This window comes from Pristiophorus japonicus, chromosome 14 (genome assembly GCF_044704955.1).
Source record: "Pristiophorus japonicus isolate sPriJap1 chromosome 14, sPriJap1.hap1, whole genome shotgun sequence".
NCBI classification, from domain to species: Eukaryota; Metazoa; Chordata; class Chondrichthyes; family Pristiophoridae; genus Pristiophorus; species Pristiophorus japonicus.
Window position 1 is genome coordinate 116780630 of NC_091990.1, and position 20380 is coordinate 116801009.

The 20380-nt window shown below is 42.3% G+C and overlaps 1 protein-coding gene across 4 annotated transcripts in view; it reads left to right on the forward strand.

The window, feature by feature from the left end:
* Window positions 1-20380, forward strand: part of elp4 (elongator acetyltransferase complex subunit 4) — a 280802-nt gene that overhangs the window by 131670 nt on the left and 128752 nt on the right. For 3 of the 4 annotated variants that reach the window (XR_011596605.1, XM_070899520.1, XM_070899521.1), the window contains exons 8-9: window positions 2047-2155; window positions 3183-3289. The exons of the other annotated variant lie outside the window; for it this stretch is intronic. Coding sequence is in view for 2 of the 3 variants with exons in the window: in XM_070899520.1 (XP_070755621.1) it covers window positions 2047-2155; window positions 3183-3289 (216 nt within the window). In the remaining variant the exon portion in view is untranslated. The remainder of the gene's footprint in view (window positions 1-2046; window positions 2156-3182; window positions 3290-20380) is intronic. 4 annotated transcript variants of the gene reach the window in all.

Here is a 20380-nt window from a genome sequence, read left to right on the forward strand (position 1 = left end):
ACATTTTCTGCTTTTAACGCTCATGCTGCAACCTGAGTATTGTCCATTAATTGCTTACTGTACTTCCACCCGAAGGCAACAGCACGCATTAGAAATCTATATTTTTTTAACATCTGGCATAATTTCAGTTAACCTTAAAAAAAACACTGAATTTCTTTTGCAACATCATGTGATATCCTGCAATTATTTCTCCTCTTAATATGGAACAGGAAACCGCGAATCCACTTAAAATTTGACGAAATGCTGCCCTTGTGCACAGGCTTATTAAATTAATAACACAACAAAATATTTTATGGTAATGTAGAATGGTGCTTAAATGAGTGGAGGTACTTATATTGCAAGTTGGTCATTTTAAAAATGTGTGTGTCTTATCTCTGCAGGAATTAATATCCAGCCATAATGTATCTTTCCAAATTCGGTGGATTTGCACAGGTTCAACAGTGTAATGTAGTTGAAAGTGTGCAAAATGTAAAGGGTTATAATAATTTATAGCTAACAAATTTTGTATGTGCAAGATTTGTAACTAGAATGTCCAAAAACTTGTGACTGTTGCATAAATAATACAAGGTCATGAAACTGAAGAAGAAGGGCCGAAACCAGTTTAACCAAAAAGCATTTATCGACAGACAAAATAATTCAAAACCCTGACAAATTTACTAACCATATGAATAGCCACAAAATATTTAATTATATAGATAAATACATATTGAATAAAACAGGTTCCATTATCCTTTTTAGTTTCACGTTCATCATCTATGAAAAAATAGTCAAGTTTTGCATATTCTAGTTTCAATGTTTGTCCATTGACAATTGGTTGGCTCTAAATTGTTATATAACCTTCTAACTCTTTATATTTGTCTATGTTAGACTGTTCCTTTTTGCAAATCTACCGAATGCATGTCATCTTTCAATACCTCCAACAGCTTTCTCCTGTATAGGCCTCCCCTCTCTCGGGGACATTGAGCTTGCCTTCTGCTCTATTCCTGGAGCTCTCACCCTTCAGCTGGGCCTTGCCTCCCAATATTTTTTGCGCATGAGGCACTTCAGTGATGATTGCCATCACTGCAGCCTCCAGCCCAGCCTCAGCAATACCATGTCCAGCTACTTCTCCCACCCCCCGTACCAGGCCAACACCAGGTCAAAAGTCCTGTGTTTAAAATCCAATAATTCTGAAACATGAAAGAGCAACAGATAGAAAGCAAGACAGAAGCAAGATAAACGGAAATAGCATAAAAATCAAAACACATTTAGCTAAATCCAGAAAGAATACAATATCCAAAAAATAAACAACCTCACTATATAAAAGGAAGGCACGACATCAAACAAAAGGGACCAGGTAAGAAAAAAAGTAAAAAGAGACCATTGGAAAAATAACAAACATTTTTATAACAACTCTGTTTCCATAGAAACCACAATTATTTGTACATTTTTACTGGTGAACAGCACCACAGGAGATCCACTAGTACAATTTAAATATGAATATCTTTACACACACTACAGCTATTACTCACAATCCATCCTAAACTGTAGTAACTTAATTCAGGATACAGTGCACGCTTTACTGTCTTTTATTAAAAACCTATCAAGTAACTATAGAAGGGCAATGACTTTGCAGCCCCTACATCTATTTGAAGCTGTTTTCCGTTTACAATTAGTGTGCAGCATGTGAACTGGCATGTACGATAGTGTTATGCTGTCCATAAAAATCCATTCTAGAAGCAAACAGTGCAAAAAAACTTAATATCAGATGTGTGATTTTTAACACTATTGAAACGTCTAAATACAAAATGATAACCCTTGAATTATTTAATTCATAGCCTGCAATAAAGTTTGGAATAAATTGACTACATAATTACATTTTACCAAAGTAATTTTCCTGTAGAAATTTAATTTGAAGAAATATTAATTTGGGAACATTCTGTTAGACCAGTGCTTTAAGGTTATAATAATTTATTTGTTCTGCTGATATACTAAGTTTATTCTGTTGTTTTGCTCTAAATATTTTTTATTTAACTGTTTTAAGCTATTTTCCTCTGTATTTTGCAGAACAAAGCAATTATAGGCCGTGTAGCAAAATTGTCAGATACAGTGATTGGTCTCGAATCATTTAATGCTTCTGAGAGGGAAACCAATCCACTCTACAAGGACTATCATGGTAAGGCAAATCGGAACTAAAGTACCCCAAGTGACTTATAGATATTTAGCAGTTTGCCCCCTAATTAGTTTGTCTGCCATAAGGTAGTAATTGATTTCATTTCAGAATCTGCTTTTTGACTGTCTCCCAATGTAGCAATCTATTGGTCAGACTGCTTATCTTTTACTGTGCATTAGGACTGTGAAAGTAACATGGCAACTACTCACATGTTGTCAAGCCAAATTACCAAGACAGTGCTCAATCAGATGTGCATCATTGTAGGCAGGCTTTTGGGAATACTCATGCAGAGGAAGCCAGGCAGCCACTCGGCCAGTGAGCTTACCAATTCCCTTAACCATGACTAGACTGCACCAACTCATCCAATGTTCCTGTCACAAAAGATCAGCTTAGATTTGAGCTCACACTGCTCGAAGCTAAAAGCAGACCTCACATGTGTACACCAGTTCCTAACAGTCATAAATGAGCTTCATTTGCAAATATTCATTTGTTTTACACACCCGGCCTGAATTTTATGCCTGTTTGAAGGGCTATTTACCATAACAGCATGTAACAACTTGTTAATGACTCAAGCCTCGAAATACATTTTTTTTTATATCAAAGCTGTAGTTGAGGTCTCCAACCCATAAGCCATGTTTTCGTGGCTGCTTACTGGTGCATTTAATAAAATAAAGATCATTCAGCAATGCTTTTGGGCAGCAAGCAAGGTGATAGCCACATTTGCTTACTGTAAATACAAGAGAAAATATCACAAATGGGCCTCCGTTTTGACAAGCATCAGAATCCTCTTTGTTTATGTCTCCATGTCTGCACCTAAATGTAATTAGTTTTACTTGGACAAGGATTTTTGTTTATCTTATTCTGCTTGATTACTTGAGCATAATCACACTGTTTGCTTCATTGCTTCTGGTGGCGATCCCTGATTTAAAAAGGGACAGTGAGGAATGTAAATGTGGAGAGTTCTGCTGTCAGCTTGTTTAATTTATGCAGCTGCATGATGGCATTTTTTTTAATTTAATTTTTCCTTAAGGTTTGCTCCATGTTCGTCAGCTTCCTCGGCTTAATAGTTTAATCTGTGATGTGCCTGATACAAAGGACCTTGCTTTCAAATTGAAACGAAAATTGTTCACTATTGAGGTAGGAAACATTTAGGTTTGATATTTGTATTTAATTCCACTTAATAGTGCAATAAGAATAAGTTGTTTTGCAAGTTAATAACTTAAATCATCGTGGCTTGCATTTGAATATGCAGTAGGTTATTTTCATATAAGTAATCGTGTTCTCATTTTTGTCTGTGAAGGAGTAAGTGTTTGGGGTGGGGGAGGGCAAAGAACCTCTGCTACATTTTAAATTTGTGAGCTTAAGAGTCTGTCTGTAACTGTCCAGAATATACCGTAAGGCAAAGATGTATAATCTCATAAATCTGTGGGTCTTTTGTCAAATTAATTGTTTAGATCCGCTTCTGTTGTTTTGTTCCATCTGCAACATTGTGGATCTGAATTAATAAAATATCTTGGTAACAAAATATAATTTAACAACATTAATAATCTTTGTTTTAATCATTTAATGTCCCTACCATATGTTGTACTGGATGAATGTAACGGAAATCTCAATGTAGTACTATATTCTACAGTGTAGAGAACTGCTACTGTTGATGGTAGCCGTTTTGCATCAACTAGCACATTACTTTGTTTTCAGAAAATACTTTAACACGTATCTGGGAGCTAATTGAAAATCAGTTGTAAAACACTGTGAATACATTTTCTGCAGCTAATGCCATTAAAATAATAAATGCCACTACAGCAATCATTTTCTTCATATTTATTAATCAAACCTTGCTGGCCTGAGAGTTAAAATAAACCGTTACAAAGGTTAATTCCAATGTACTACCAGATTTAAACTTTTCCAGTGACCTGAAATATTGCCAGTGTTTATAATCCTGATGTGTTGGGAGTGAATTGAATTCATTCCCTTTTTCTAGCGATACTAAATAGCAAATGAATACAACTGTTAACCAATTAAGGCTGAAGTATTAATTAACTAAGCATGAAAAGGTGAATGCATATTTGAGGAGTGGTTTTTTGTGATGTGATAATTATTTCTTCTCCAGTCCTTGTGTAGTGTCTTCACTGGAGATAAAATAAGTGGGCAGCCCTGACAAACCATATTATTTAATCTCCTGTCAAGTGGAAAGCATTTAAGCAGGCCACTTGTCTTGGCTATTTCAGCTTATACAAGAGAATTCAGCACAAATAAATTAGCATATTTTGCCTTATTCACTCGCTGCTGGTCAATTTGGGTTGGCATCGCTTTGGTGTTTGGTACTTCACCCTGGAGTGACCACTGTGGCCCTTCCATGACCCTCTGGCCTCTTAACTGGCCACTTGATAAGGCAACTGTTGTCACCACCCCTCTTTTTTTTTTTCTTCACAGTTTTTCTCTCTCTCTCTTGCTTCCCTAACCCCCCGCCCCCAATCCTTCCAAAAAAAAAACGATGAATCATTACAGACTCAATCCAGTGACAATTAAGATGCCCTCCTCCTAATTAATGGTCATCAGTAGCTTTCATTATTTAATCACATTGAGAGCAGTTAATAGTTAATCAGGCAGCCAATTGTTCGATTGGGTCATCTCAGGAGCAGTGTTGTAGATGTCTCGATTGGGATGCTTCCCTGTAATACCCACTTAGCACCACATGTAGAAGTCGTAAAATCAAAAAGGTTGTTAGGAATAGCCCTTTGATTCCTTGTGAAGAAGCCACTGTAATTGAAAGCAATTTTCTGTAAAATTGAGCCAAACAAACAGCTATTTCACACTCTTTGATGAGGAATAAAAGCCTTTAAAAAATGTATTGTATTTATTCTTTGGTAATGTGCACAAATGAGTTTAAAGCTGTTAATTGCATTCCTGTACGTTATTTCTGGTAATATATGCAATGCAGCATTAAGAGTTAAAATCACATCTGTGACTTGCATTGTTATGCTACATTTACTATATATTTTTTTTTTAAAGAGTGTGGTTACTCTGTTAGGCTACCAGTAGATCTACAAGAGCTGCTTCTGTTAGTTTATTCTAATTTGTGATTGGGGAAATTGCTGGATCCTGAATGTCAGCTTTATGCCCAGCAAAAGTTATCTACAGACGTGCAATTTTCTCAAGACCCGCAATTATGTGATTGCCTCAATATTTTTGGTATGACCAGAACCAAACTTTGGCAGAATAAAATTCACTGCCTTCAGCTGACATAAAACACGCAGCTGAATTGTTGGCAGTCTTCCTCCAGTTTAAGTCAGGAATTTTGTAGTGTACCAAGTGCATCTGCTCCCCTCCCCCCACCTCTGATCTTTTTTGATGGGGCGATTTCACTCTCGGTATAAGAAATGTAGTTCCACACCGATGTTCACTGAAAGAAGAAGAAAATGTTTCAGGGTGTTAATTTCAATGGAATTCTTTTGAGGAAAGTTGTACATCTGACTCCGCAATCAAAATTCATTCATTTGCATCCATGACTCAAGCTACATCAAATAAAACTGAATGCTAAGACTCAGCAGACAAAAATGAAGTTTCACAATATACTATTCTATTCTTACAGATTTAAAGCTTTGTAAAGGCACTGAAAGGAAATTGTGGATTTGTGATAAAATGTAAACTTTCTTCGCAACAGAATCTGCATTCGCAGTCGATGATGCCCTTAAATTGGCAAATTGGTCTGTACTGTTTCGCAATCTGAGTATGCATGTGTTATAGAATCATAAAATGGTTACCGCACGGAAGAAGGCCATTTGGCCCATCGAGCCCGTGCTGATTCTCTGCAAGAGCACCTCAGCTAGTCCCACTCCCCTGACTTTTCCCCGTAGCTATGCAAATGTTTTTCTTTCAGGTACTTATCCCATCATCATCATAGGCAGTCCCTCGAAATCGAGGAAGACTTGCTTCTACTCTAAAAGTGAGTTCTCAGGTGACTGAACAGTCCAATGTGGGAATTACAGTCTCTGTCACAAATGGGGCAGAGAGTGGTTGAAGGAAAGGGTGGTTAAGGAGCCTGGTTTGCCGCATGCACCTTCCGCTGTCTGCGCTTGATTTCTGCATGCTCTCAGCGACAAGACTCGAGGTGCTCAGCGCCCTCTCGGATGCTCTTCCTCCACTTTGGGTGGTCTTGGACCAGGGATTCCCAGGTGCCGGTGGGGATGTTGCACTTTATCAAGGAGGCTTTGAGGGTATCCTTGAAATGTTTCCTCTGCCCACCTGGGGCACGCTTCCTGTGTAGGAGTTCCGCGGCCTTAGGACAACGTGGACCATTTTCCATATCTCGGGAGACTACTATCAGCGAGGGCAGACATTGATGACGAGGTCCAACACTGCCTCCAGTGTGCCAGCGCGGCCTTCGGTCACCTGAGGAAGAGAGTTTTTGAAGACCAGGACCTCAAATCTGGCACCAAGCTTAAGGTCTACAGGGCAGTAGTGATACCCATCCTCCTATATGGCTCAGAGACGTGGACCATATACAGCAGACATCTCAAAGCGCTGGGGAAGTACCACCAACGATGCCTCCGCAAGTTCCTGAAAATCCTCTGGGAGGATAGACGCACCAACATTGGTATTCTTGCTCAGGCCAACATCCTCAGCATCGAAGCACTGACCACATCCTCTGCATGCCTGACACGAGACTCCACAAGCAAGCGCTCCAGTTATCCAACTCCCTTTGGAAAGCAGTGATTGAGTCTGCCTCCACCACTCTTTCAGGCAGTGCATTCCAGCTCCTAACCACTCACTGCGTAAAAGGTTTTTTCTTATGTCGCCTTTGGTTCTTTTGCCAATCACTTTAAATCTTTGTCCTCTGGTTCTTGACCCTTCTGGCAATGAGAACAGTTTCACTCGATCTTCTCTGTCCAGATCCCTCATGATTTTGAACACCTCTATCAAATCTCCTCTCAACTTTCTCTGCTCTAAAGAGAACAACCCCAGCTTCTCCAGTCGATCAACATACCTGAAGTCCGTCATCCCTGGAATTATTCTCGTAAATCCTTTCTTCACCCTTATCAAGGTCTTCACATCCTTCCGAAAGTGCGGTGCCCATAATTGGACACAATACTCCAGTTGAGGCCGAACCAGTGTTTTATACATGTTCATCATAATTTTCATGCTTTTGTACTCTATACCTCTAGTCATGAAGCCCAGGATCCCATAAACTTTTTTAACCGCTTTTTCCACCTGCTCTGCCACCTTCAATGATTTGTACACATATACCCCTAGGTCTCTCTGTTCATGCACCCCCTTTTGGATTGTACCCTTTAGTTTATGTTTCATTTCCTCGATCTTTCTACCAAAATGTATCACTTCGCACTTTTGTGCATTAAATTTCATCTGCCACGTGTATAACGCCAGTGGAAACTCCTGGAGGCCTCATTACACAACTAGACCAACAAAAAACAAAAAATGCTGCAATGCACGTCAAGGTCCATCAGCATCTGAAAAGATATGTTTATGGTTTATCAGAATAAAAGCAAAAATGCTAAAACTAGACAGCAAGTCTGTCAGTACCTGAAAAATACAGGTTAGAAAGGCCATAAATAAACAGTGTAACTATTTGTACTGCACTTTTATTGACAGATAAGTGTCTGTCAAGCCCCCCCTCTCCACTCTCCCCATGCCGTACTGCACTTTTTTGGACAGACATGTGCCTGTCAAGCCCCACCTCCTGTCAAGCTCCGCACCCCTTCCCGGCCACGAATCATTCCCTCCACGTGATGCCGAGAAACAGGACCTGAGGACCAAGACTGCTAACCTGAGGCCCCGGCTCTCTTCGACTGCTCAGGCCCTGACCCCGACTCTCTTCCACAACCCCACCCCCCCCCCAGCTCCGACCCCTCTCTGGGGACTGGGAGTGTTGGTGTGCGGCCGAGAGGGACCGTGGGTGGTTGAGCGTGGAGGAGGCGAGCAGAGAAACAGCGGGAGGGCCGAAAGGGCGAGAGAGACTGAGCAAGAGAGAGAGGCTGGGGGGAGAGTGAGGGAGACTGGGGGGAGGGTTAATCGGACAGGAGAGGGGAAACTCAGGGAAGACGGATCACGTTCTTCCAACCCCCTACAAGGGACATCATTGGAGTGGATGATATCCAGAAGTCACGACACTGTCACAATTCACTTCATACCCAATAAACCTGTTAACAATCCGTACACAATGCCTGCCCCATCTATGGCGGCGGGGGGGTGGCGGCGGCGGCGCGGGGGGGGAGGAGCTCTGTCCTCTCATTTCAGGAAGTCAAAGTGGATTGAGTTACAATTTGCAAAGTCAGTGAGATCTTGGGATGGGCGGTTCCAGTTACACATTCTTGTGAAACTTCAGGGTGTGGCTTATCCTCCAAGGGGCCCAGTCATAGACAAAAGGTGGAGTATGGTGGCCATTTTTGCTGTACAAATAAGCGCATCCATAAAAAAAGCAAACCAAGCAATAGGTTTTATTTCTAGAGGTATAGAATTAAAAGTGAAGTTATGCTAAACCTGTATCAGACCTTGTTTCGACCACACTTGGAGTACTGCACACAGTTCTGGTCGCTATATTATAAAAAGGATATAGAGGCACTGGAGAGGGTGCAGGGATGATTTACAAGGATGTTACCAGAAATGTGAGTGTATACCTATCAGGAAAGGAGATGAGCAGGCTGGGTTTCTTTTTTCTTATAAAAAGGCTGAGCGGTGACCTAATAGAAGTCTTTAAAATTATGAAAAGTTTTGATAGAATGGATACGGAGAGAATATTTCCACTTGTGGGGTAGAGCATAACTAGAGGCATCAATTCAAGACGACCACAGGGAGTGGTTGAAGCAAATAGTACAGATGTATTTAAGGGGAGAAGGGAAGAAAGGGTTATGCTGATAGATTTAGATGAGGAAAGACGGGAGGTGGCTCGAATGGAGCATAAACACCGGCGTGGACTGGTTGGACCAAATAGCCCTATTCTGTGCCATATATCTTATGTAATCCTATGTAAAGAGGAAAAAAAAGTTTATGTTTTAGGTAGACATCCTTAGTCAGCTCTATACTTTATAGGCCAAAAGCACTTCAGGTGATGTAAATTACTTGCATTTATATAGCGCCTTTCACAGCCCCAGGATGTCCAAAAATGCTTTACAGCCAATTAGGTACTTTGGAATTGTAGTCACTGTTGTAATGTGGGAAACGCGGGAGCCAATTTGCACACAGCAAGCTCCCACAACAGTAGTGTGAAACTGACCAGATAATAACAACAACTTATATTTATATAGCGCCTTTAACGCAGTGAATTGTCCCAAGATGCTTCACAGGAGTATTGTGAGATAAAATATTTGACACCAAGCCACATGAGGAGAAATTAGGGCAGGTGACCAAAAGCTTGGTCAAAGAGGTAGGTTTTCAGGAGCATATTGAAGGAGGAACAAGAGGCGGAGAGCTTTAGGCAAGGAATTCCAGAGCTTAGGGGCTAGGCAACAGAAGGCATGGCCACCAATGGTTGAGTAATTTTAATCAGGGATGCTCAAAAGAGCAGAATTAAATGAGTGCAGATATCTCAGAGGGTTGTGGGGCTGGAGGAGATTACAGAGATAGGGAGGGGCGAGACCATGGAGGGATTTGAAAACAAGGATGAGAATTTTGAAATCGAGGCATTGCTTAACTGGGAGCCAATGTAGGTCAACAAGTACAGGGGTGATGGATGAGCGGGACTTGATGCAAGTTAGAACATGGGCAGCCGAGTTTTGGGTCACCTTTATTTTACGTAGAGTAGAATGTGGGAGGCCAGCCAGGAGTGCGTTGGAATAGTCAAGTCTAGAGGTAACAGTGGCATGGATGAGGGCTTCAGCAGCTGATGAGCTGAGGCGGGCGATGTTACGGAGGTGGAAATAGGCGGTCTTAGTTATGCTGTGGTTATGTGATTGAAAGCTAATTTCGGGGTCAAATATGACACCAAGGTTGCGAACGGTCTGGTTCAGCCTCAGACAGAAGTTGGGGAGAGGGCTGGAGTTCAGTGGCTAGGGAATGGAGTTTGTAGTAGAATGTAGTCAATGCCTACACAATTTTTGTAGCTGAATCTGAAATGGTGCATTGCTATTTACACACAGGACTTTTTCTGTGAAATTATTGGATAACTTTTCAAATGAGGACTGAAAACCCACATGTTGGTGAAATTTAGCTTTAAAATGTTGCCACATTGCAAACAAAAACACAGAACATACAGGGGGAGATGTCAGTTTGGCTTTGGAGACCTGTGTATTTCCTCTTCCTGCACATTCCATCACATACACAGTAGGCCCATTAGCAGGAGGCCCAGTTATTGACTAATGAGCTTGTGTTGTATAATTTCATAAGACAACTGTGCAAACTAGTTTATTTCACGAGTTTCTGTTTCAGACTGGTGTTTTGATAAACATAAAAGGGTCTTAAGGGATTATGCTAGTAGTGTGTTTCCCTGATGGGAGTAAAGTTCTTGGAAGTTTATTAAAAGGAGGATGAAAATGTTGAACCAAACATACTTAAATGAACAGAGCATTAAAGATCGAGGAGACCCCCTGCCCCTCCCCCTCCTAAAAAAAAGTCTGCCTGTCTAATTCTATTTCTTTCCACTTTGGAATCTTAATTAGGAGGAGATAAAAACCATCATTTGACTAAATTATTGTCTTGAATCTGTAGCAAAAGGTATAATCCGCAATTGGGCCAATTAGTGCACCCTGTAGTTAACCATGCTGAGGCAGGCAACGTGATTAGATCTGACACCAGCCTAGTTCCCACTGCTGCTTTGCCAGGTATGATGGTCAGACTTCAAAGGGCTTGAGGCATCAGCAGGGCAAGGTTTGGAGGCCAACTTTTGGTCCAGCCGCTAATCTCCTGCTAAACTGCAATGCCCCTCACACAAAACGAGCTTACACGACGCAATCATGCGGCATTAAAGTTTCAGTTGAGTTATGCCAATTGCCTTTGATTTCCTGATGATTGACCAAAAGACGCCTATACAGCCAGACACATGCTCAAACTTTCCCGATTAGGTAAGCTGGAACAGCTATCTGAAACATTTTTGCAATTTTTGGGGGGGTTGGCCAAGGTGATAGGTTGTCACTTAACATCTGAGATGAGATCATCCGAGTCCAGCACATTCATGTTGTTTATAATCATCCAAAAATGTAATGGAACACCTTTGGAACTCCGCCTGCCCTCATTGCCTAATCGTCTGTCTCCTTGCATTTTGTTTCCTGTTTAGTTGATGCTTCCTTGGTAACGTCACAATGTTTCCATTTTAAGAACAGCCTACAGCAGCACTAGTGCAGTTTTGAGCGAGAGAAACTGCCATCCCGTTGACTTTCCCTGAAGCTGCTCCAGGCTTGCTTAACTTGTGCCTCTCTTTTATACATTTCAACTGGCTTTAGACAGGTCAGAACATGGAAGCTCATGACACAGCTTCACGAAGTAGTCACCATCGCATTCATCCCAGATTTAATTGCTAAATGCATTATTATAACGAGGCAAAGTCTTAAAGGAGGTGTAAAGCATTATAGCTGAAAGCGCGTGGATGGATCGAAAATACTGGGCTAAAAAATTGCTGTCGGAGGCTTCCTGCGGCGTAAGCCTCCGATGGAAAAAAATTACAAAAGTACTTGGTGTTCCCGGAGGAATAAACACTTCTGCTCCGAGGCCTAGATGCGCAGCCCAGTGCAGAGGCCCACTCATCACAGGGATCACGTGGGCCTGGACCACCAATCACAATGTAGTATTCTCATTCATAGTGAGCTACCATTACTATCAATGAGAATGCCCCTAAAACCAAAAAAAAACGCACACATAAATAAAAAGAACACTTCATTTTTTTTTAAAGTAATAGAAATTAAATTAAATTCAATGTTTTATTTTTTTTAAATGTTTTTGAAATTAAAAAAGCATTGTTTTAATGGTGTTAAACATAAACTTACCTTCATGGGCGGGGTTATTAAAAAAAAAGTAATAACTTATTTTTTTCTATGTTTTAACATTCTTACGATGGTAAATGCATGTCTTACACTTGCTTTTACCAGATGTAAGAGTTTTGAAGGACATTCACTGAGCAAGAGTCGGGCAAGTAGCCTAAATCTTCACCCGCGAAGGGCCTTCTCTCAGGGATGTGTGTGATCTGTCAAAATATTTTGACAGATCGCAAGTGGCGTGTTTAGGCGCATGCGCTTTCCGCGCCTAAACCCGGAACTTGCGGGGCCTCTTTGGGCACGTGCGCACATCGTACACACCCAGAGAGGCCGCAATTTACGGCCCTCTATGTTCTGATGTATAAAATATGGTTGGTTGTAACTGTTATAACAATTGTTCACCAGATTTTGTGGTAGTTACCTGAGATGGTACATATCATTTGACTGCTAAAAGAACTTTAAATGGTCATAAAATAATGCCAGCAAACATTAAACACACAGGACCGAAAAAATGAACATGGCTTATTTTTGATGTTAGATTATGCCTACAGAGTTCGGCCTTGCTCCAAACTCTATGACAAACTGGTGTATCCAGCTATGATGTATGCCATTGTGTGCTTTCTTTATACTAATTACAGAATTGTTCGAGCATTACCGTCATACGAGTACCATTAGGGATTCTAATATAATGGAGTGCAAGCTGCCTATACCACAGCTCAGCAGCCTTATGACGAAGGGGGAGGGGAAGTAGAATTTGCACCAATCCATAGTAACCCCTCGCCCCTTCTCTCTCACCTATAATTAATGGCAGCATAGTCTTCCTTTTAATGCAGTTTTTCTTTTCCCTGTGTATGTCTTTGTTATTTTATCTTCTGTTATTCAGTAGCAGCAGGAATGCATGTGTGCCTGCATTGACAAGCTGGTCCACAGCTTATAGGTTTAGCCAAAAGCGGAGAACAAGAGAGGACACCATGGGGCTGGAAAGAGTCAGAAGATCATGGGGGAGTTAGAAAAAGCACTTGTAAACAAGGAGTAGGAAAGTGCGTTGGAGAGAGGGAGACACACATAGACAGGGAAAAAAAGGTTTGTTTTTAAGAAAGTAACAAGATTTTTCAAATTTATCACCAAAAATAAACACAAATAAAGAATACTTTCTGTACAAAGTCTCAAATGGCAAAGCTTAAAATTGGGAAAAAAACCAGTCTGTTTCTCTCTTCCTACTTATCCTTCACTTCGGAGCACTGTTGCCTTTAAGCTGTGCGGCCGCACAGTGCTCCAGGGGTCTCGCGCAGCCGGTAAGCTGGCTTGTAAATTGAAAAAATATGCATGCGTGGAACTTTGAATAGGCCAGGCAGCCTGTTAAAGGGGCCACGCAGGCCCCCACGACCCCCAAAAAAATTGCGGGGAACATTGTGAGGAGTGGTTTTGTTGCTTTTTTTCCCTTTTTGTGTGCTTCTCTGCTCCATGATCCTGATCCCCTCTTTCCAGCCCCATAGTATTGAATCTGTTATTCTGCTGTTGACCAAATGAGGGCCAGCTCATCCGTATAGGCACATACATAGAAACATAGAAAATAGGTGCAAGAGTAGGCCATTCGGCCCTTCGAGCCTGCACCACCATTCAATAAGATGATTCACCTCAGTACCCCTTTCCTGCTTTCTCTCCATACCCCTTGATCCCCTTAACCGTAAGGGCCATATCTAACTCCCTCTTGAATATATCCAATGAACTGGCATCAACAACTCTCTGTGGCAGGGAATTCCACAGGTCAACAACTCTCTGAGTGAAGAAGTTGCTCCTCATCTCAGCCCTAAATGGCCTACCCCTTATCCCCTGGTACTGGGCTTCCCCAACATCGAGAATATTCTTCCCGCATCTAACCTGTCCAGTCCCGTCAGAATCTTATATGTTTCTATGAGATCCCCTCTCATCCTTCTTAAACGCCAGTGAATAAAGGCCAGTTGATCCAGTCTCTCCTCATATGACAGCCCATCCCTGGAATCAGTCTGGTGAACCTTCGCTGTACTCCCTCAATAGCAAGAACGTCCTTCCTCAGACTAGGAGACCAAAACTGAACACAATATTCCAGGTGAGGCCTCACTAAGGTCCTGTACAACTGCAGTAAGACCTCCCTGCTCCTATATTAAAATCCCCTAGTTATGAAGGCCAACATACCATTGCCTTCTTTACCACCTGCTGTACCTGCGTGCCCACTTTCAGTGACTGATGAACCATGACACCCAGGTCTCGTTGCACCTCCCCTTTTTCTAGTCTGCCATCATTCAGATAATATTCTGCCTTCGTGTTTTTGCCCCCAAAATGGATACCTCACATTTATCCACATTATACTGCATCTGCCATGTATTTGCCCACTCACCTAATCTGCAGCCTCTTAGCGTCCTCCTCACAGCTCACACCATCACCTAGTTTAGCAAACTTGGAGATATTACACACTATTCCTTCATCCACATCGTTAATGTATATTGTAAAGAGCTGGGGTCCCAGCACTGAGCCCTGCGGCACCCCACTAGTAACTGCCTGCCATTCTGAAAAGGACCTGTTTATCCCGACTCTCTGCTTCCTGTCTGCCAACCAGTTCTCTATCCACGTCAGTACATTACCCCCAATACCATGCACTTTGATTTTGTACACCAATCTCTTGTGTGGGACCTTGTCAAAAGCCTTTTGAAAGTCCAAATACACCACATCCACTGGTTCTCCCTTGTCCACTCTACTAGTTTACATCCTCAAAAAATTCCAGAACATTTGTCAAGCATGATTTCCCTTTCATAAATCCATGCTGACTCAGTCTGATCCTGTCACTGCTTTCCAGTTGGGCTGCTATTTCATCCTTAATGATTGATTCCAACATTTTCCCCACTACTGATGTCAGGCTAACCGGTCTATAATTACCCACTTTCTCTCTCCCTCCTTTTTCAAAAAGTGGCGTTACATTAACTACCCTCCAGTCCATAGGAACTGATCCAGAGTCGATAGACTGTTGGAAAATGATCACCAATGCATCCACTATTTCTAGGGCCACTTCCTTAAGTACTCTGGGATGCAGACTATCAGGACCCGGGGATTTATCGGCTTTTAATCCCATCTATTTCCCTAACACAATTTCCTGCCTATTAAGGGTATCTTTCAGTTCCTCCTTCTCACTAGACCCATTGTCCCCTAGTACATTCGGAAGGTTATTTGTATCTTCCTTTGTGAAGACAAAACCGAAGTATTGGTTCAATTGGTCTGTCATTTCTTTGTTCCCCATTATAAATTCACCAGAATCCGACTGCAAGGGATCTACATTTGTCTTTGCTAATCTTTTTCTCTTCACATATTTATAGAAGCTTTTGCAGTCAGTTTTTATGTTCCCTGCAAGCTTCCTCTCGTACTCTATTTTCCACTCCTTAATTAAACCCTTAGTCCTCCTCTGTTGAATTCTAAATTTCTCCCAGTCCGCAGGTTTGTTGCTTTTTCTAGCCAATTTATATGCCTCTTCCTTGGTTTTAACACTATCCTTAATTTCCCTTGTTAGCCATGGTTGAGCCACCTTCCCAATTTTATTTTTACTCCAGACAGGGATGTACAGTTGCTGAAGTTCATCCATGTGATCTTTAAATGTTTGCCATTGCTTAACCACTGTCAACCCTTTAAGTATCCTCTGCCAGTCTATTCTAGCCAATCCACACCTCATACTGTCGAAGTTACCTTTCCTTAAGTTCAGGACCCTAGTTTCCGAATTAACTTTGTCACTCTCCATCTTAAAAAGGAATTCTACCACATTTTGGTCACTTTTCCCCAAAGGGCCTCGCACAACAAGATTGCTAATTAGTCCCTTCTCATTGCACATCACCCAGTCTAGGTTGGCCAGCTCCCTAGTTGGTTCCTCGACATATTGGTCTAGAAAACTATCCCTAATACACTCCAGGAAATCCTCCCCCACCGCATTGCTAACAGTTAGATTAGCCCAATCGATATGTAGATTAAAGTCGTCCATGATTACTGCTGTACCTTTATTGCACACATCCCTTATTTCTTGTTTGTTGCTGTCCCCAACCTCACTACTACTATTTGGTGGTCTATACACAACTCCCACTAGCATTTTCTGCCCTTTGGAATTCCGCAGCTCCACCCATACCGATTCCACATCATCCAGGCTAATGTCCTTCCTTACTATTGCTTTGATTTCCTCTTTAACCAGCAATGCCACCCCGCCTCCTTTTCCTTTCTGTCTATCCTTCCTAAATGCTGAATACCCCTGGGTGTTGAGTTCCCAACCTTGGCCACCCTGGAGCCATGTCTCCGTGATGCCAATCACATCGTATCCGTTAACTGCTATCTGCACAGTTAATTCATCCACCTTATTCTGAATACTCCTCGCATTGAGGCACAGAGCCTTCAGGCTTGTCTTTTTAACACACTTTGCCCCTTTTGAATCTTGCTGTAATGTGGCCCTTTTTGCTTTTTGCCTTGGGTTTCTCTGCCCTCCACTTTTACTATTCTCCTTTCTATCTTTTGCTTCTGCCCCCCTTCTATTTCCCTCTGTCTCCCTGCATAGGTTCCCATCCCTGCCATATTAGTTTAACTCCTCCACAACAACACTAGCAAACACTTCCCCTAGGACATTGGTTCCGATCCTGACAAGGTGCAGACCGTCCTGCTGCTCCTGTGTTGTCTGTTAGTCTGCTACTCTGTTTGCTACTTCATTACTGTATTATGCATTTGTAATGTTTACCATGTCAGAATGCCCTAGAACCACCTGAGTCAGTAAGAAAGAAATGCTTGCATTCATCTAGCACCTTTCACGGCCTCAGGGCACCCCAAAGCACTTTACAGCTAATCAAGTACTTTTGTACTGCTGTCCTGCTGTCCTGCAGGACCTAAAATTTACTGTGCACTACTTAAGTGAGGATATGCCATTTGTATTTATTTTTAGTTGTAAATTTGGTGAATTATTGTTCGCTGTGAGAAGCTTCCCCCCCTCCCACTTACCCTCTTCCCAAGCTGAACCTGTTTTTTTTTGCCAACTTGCTTCTTCTTTTACCCCTTCTCTCCTGAGGTCACAGACTCTCTCTGGGACACGGCTCCACAGGCAATGGCAGCCGGCTGGCACCTTGCTCTTCTGAATCAGGAGCTGTGGCATGTCATTGGGACAGAGTGTCGAGAACTTTATTCTGCACCTAACTTTGCCATACCTGACCTGAGAGTGCTTGATGCTTGATGCCTGTAAATGAAAAATGTTCCGTTTCCCAACAACCCTCACCTCGATGAGTACAGGATTCAAAATGAATTTTTTTTTTCATTACAAGATTTTGATCTTGCCAGTCAGATATAGAGGTGACAGTTGTGCAAACAAAATGTGAGGGAAAGCGTGCACTGATTTTTAAAAGTCGAGTTTATTGTGTTTTTCTATCACCTTAGAATTAATTGTCAATTTTTTTAATGTCTTATAACACTCCTGTGAAGCGCCTTGGGACATTTTACTAAGTTAAAGGCGCTATATAAATACAAGTTGTTAATTGAGAAGAAAAATTTCTAATTTTTTTCATAAACAGTCTATGGGCTCAATTTTCCCAATGCCGTTTTTTGGCGTACTTGGAAGATTACGCCCATTTTTTGGGGGCCCAACTACGCCCAAAAAAAATCATCCAACTTTCTCCATTTGAATTGTTGATTTTGGCGCCGCCTAGCCAGTCGTTTAGCTTTAGGGATGGAGCCTAAAATCTGCACCAAAAAGATCGAGTTGCCAGGGTAACAAGGGACACACTACGGGCTGAGGCTGGAAAGTGAAACATACAACACATTCTGGCCAGCTCATAGCAACCTGCACAAGCACCTTTCATATTGCAGCAGTTACCAGCATTATATTATTAAAGAGTTTATGTCAAAACTCTTTCCCCCCCCCCCCCCTCCCGGTGCCGCTCCTAACCCTGGCCGAAAGGCCTTTCCCGTCTCTCCTCCCTCACTCTCTCCTCTTCCCCCCTCCCCCTCTACCTCCCCCCACTCTCCTTTCCCTCCCTCTCTCCTTTCCCCTCCCACCTCTCCTCTACCTCCCCCCCCTCCCCCCCAGCCCAACCCCTCTCATCTCCCTCTCCTGCTGCTGTCTCAGCCGTGCAACTGGATCTTCTGCGCTGATTCTCTTACCTGCGTCGATTTTGTTAACCACCCAGAAGGTTTTTCCAGAGCGGTCACATATGCCATCCTAAGTAACATTGAAGTAAATCGGAGCTGGCCAAACTTGCTTAAATGGCCAGAATTGGCATAGGTGGCAGGTTATGCCCCCAATGAAGTAGAAAAAAAATTATAGCCTAAAAAAATCCTACCTAAGTGAATTACGCAAGCACAGAAACTTTGGGGAAACTTGGAGATTATAATTTACTCAAAAAAAAATTTTGCACGCCAAAAAAATGGCACAGATAATTGGGGAAAAATTAGCCCATTCAACTGTTATGTTTGCAACAAACAAATTAATAAGTAATCAGTCAATATAAGATGAAATTATACAATGCCTTTTTGTCTTTTACAACTTGAAAATTAAAATATATTTAACATGAGAAAACTTGCAGATGCGATAATGGTAGAATGTTTCTTGGTGGCATTCTTCTCCACAACCCCCCACCCCAAGTAAACTGGAAACGAGCTAACTAAAGCACAAATACATCAACAATGGTTGCGAAGTGTGTGAAGTAAAGCAAAATGAATAGAATTAAAGGTCTCAAATGAACATTGTGCAGCTTCGGTCAGAAACATAGTTATGTTACAGGTCAGTGGTATGGCTTGAAATGCAGTGGCATTTGCTAGCCAATAAACATATGGGTCACCGCTCCTTGATATTTGCAGTGCCAAGTCCTGCGGAGAACTTGGGAAGCATGGTCTTTTGATTACCAATATAGTATGTCAAATTGTAAAGCTGTTTGGAATAACGTGTGAAAGTGAGCAGGTACACCAGGCTGGTACGAGTCGTTAACTGTAAAGTGGGTCTTACAGTCAGTGGTGAGGTTCAACATCACTATTATTTTTGTTGTGAATAAGAAATGATAAAAGAAACCTTTTACAAAGGCAGAATGCTTCTGTTACAGGGGAAGGTGCTGTGGGAAGGGGAGCGGGAGTTGGGGGTGATGGAAGAGTGGACCAGGATGTCTCGGAGGGAATGGTCCTTTCAGAATGCTGGAAGGGAAAAATGTGTTTGGTGGTGGGATCACGCTGGAGCTGGCGGAAATGGCGCAGGATAAACCATTGAATGCTGGTGGGGTGAAAGGTGAGGACAAAGGGAACCCAATTGTTGTCTGGGAGGGAGAGGAAGTGGTGAGGGCAGAAATGCAGGAAATAGGATGTACATGATCGAGGGCCATGGCAGAGGGGAATATTAGGTTGAAGAAAAAGGAAGACATGTCAGAAACACTGGTGTAGAAGGTGGCGCCCTCAGAGCAGATGCGACAGAGGTGTTGAAACTGGGAGAATGGAATAGAGTCCTTACAGGAAGCAGGGTGGGAGGAAATGTAATCAAGGTAGCTGTGGGAGTCATTGGGCTTATAGTAGATTTTAGTCAACAGCCTGTCCCCAGAAATGGAGATGGAGAAGTCGAGGAAGGGAAGGGAAGAGTCGAAGATGGACTATGTGAAGGCGAGGGAAGGGTGGAAATTTGAAGTAAAGTTGATGACATTTTTCAGTTTGGGACGAGAGCAGGAAGTGACACAGATACAGACATCAATGCACCGGAAAAAAAGGTGAAGGAGTGGACTGGAATAAAGAATGTTTCACATATCCTACGAAAAAGCAAGCGTAGTCAGGACGCATACAGGTTCCCATAGCAACACCTTTTATTTGGAGAAAGTGAGAGGAGTCAAAGGAGAAGTTTAATGTGAGAACAAGTTCAGTCAGTCAGAGGAGGGTGGTGCTGGATGGGGACTGGTTGGGCTTCAAAGAAGAAGTGCAGGGCGCTCAGGCTGTCCTGGTGAGGGATGGAGCTCTAGCGGGATTGGACGTCCATGATGAAAAGGAGATGATTACGGCCAGGAATCTGTGAAAGTTGCGGGGAGTGTCAGAAGAGTCGTAGAAGTAAGTCAGAAGAGACTGGACAAGGGGAGAAAAAATAGAGTCAAGAAATAAAGAAATGAATTCCGTGGGCAAGAAAAGGCTGAAACGATGGGTCTACCAGGGAAGTCCTGTTGGTGGATCTTGGAAAGAAGGTAGAAGTGGGCTGTGTGGGGTTGCGGAACTATGAGGTTGGAGGTCGTGGAAGGGATAATCTCCAGAGGTGGTGAGGTCAGTAATGGGCTGAGAAACGATGGCTTGATGTTCGGTG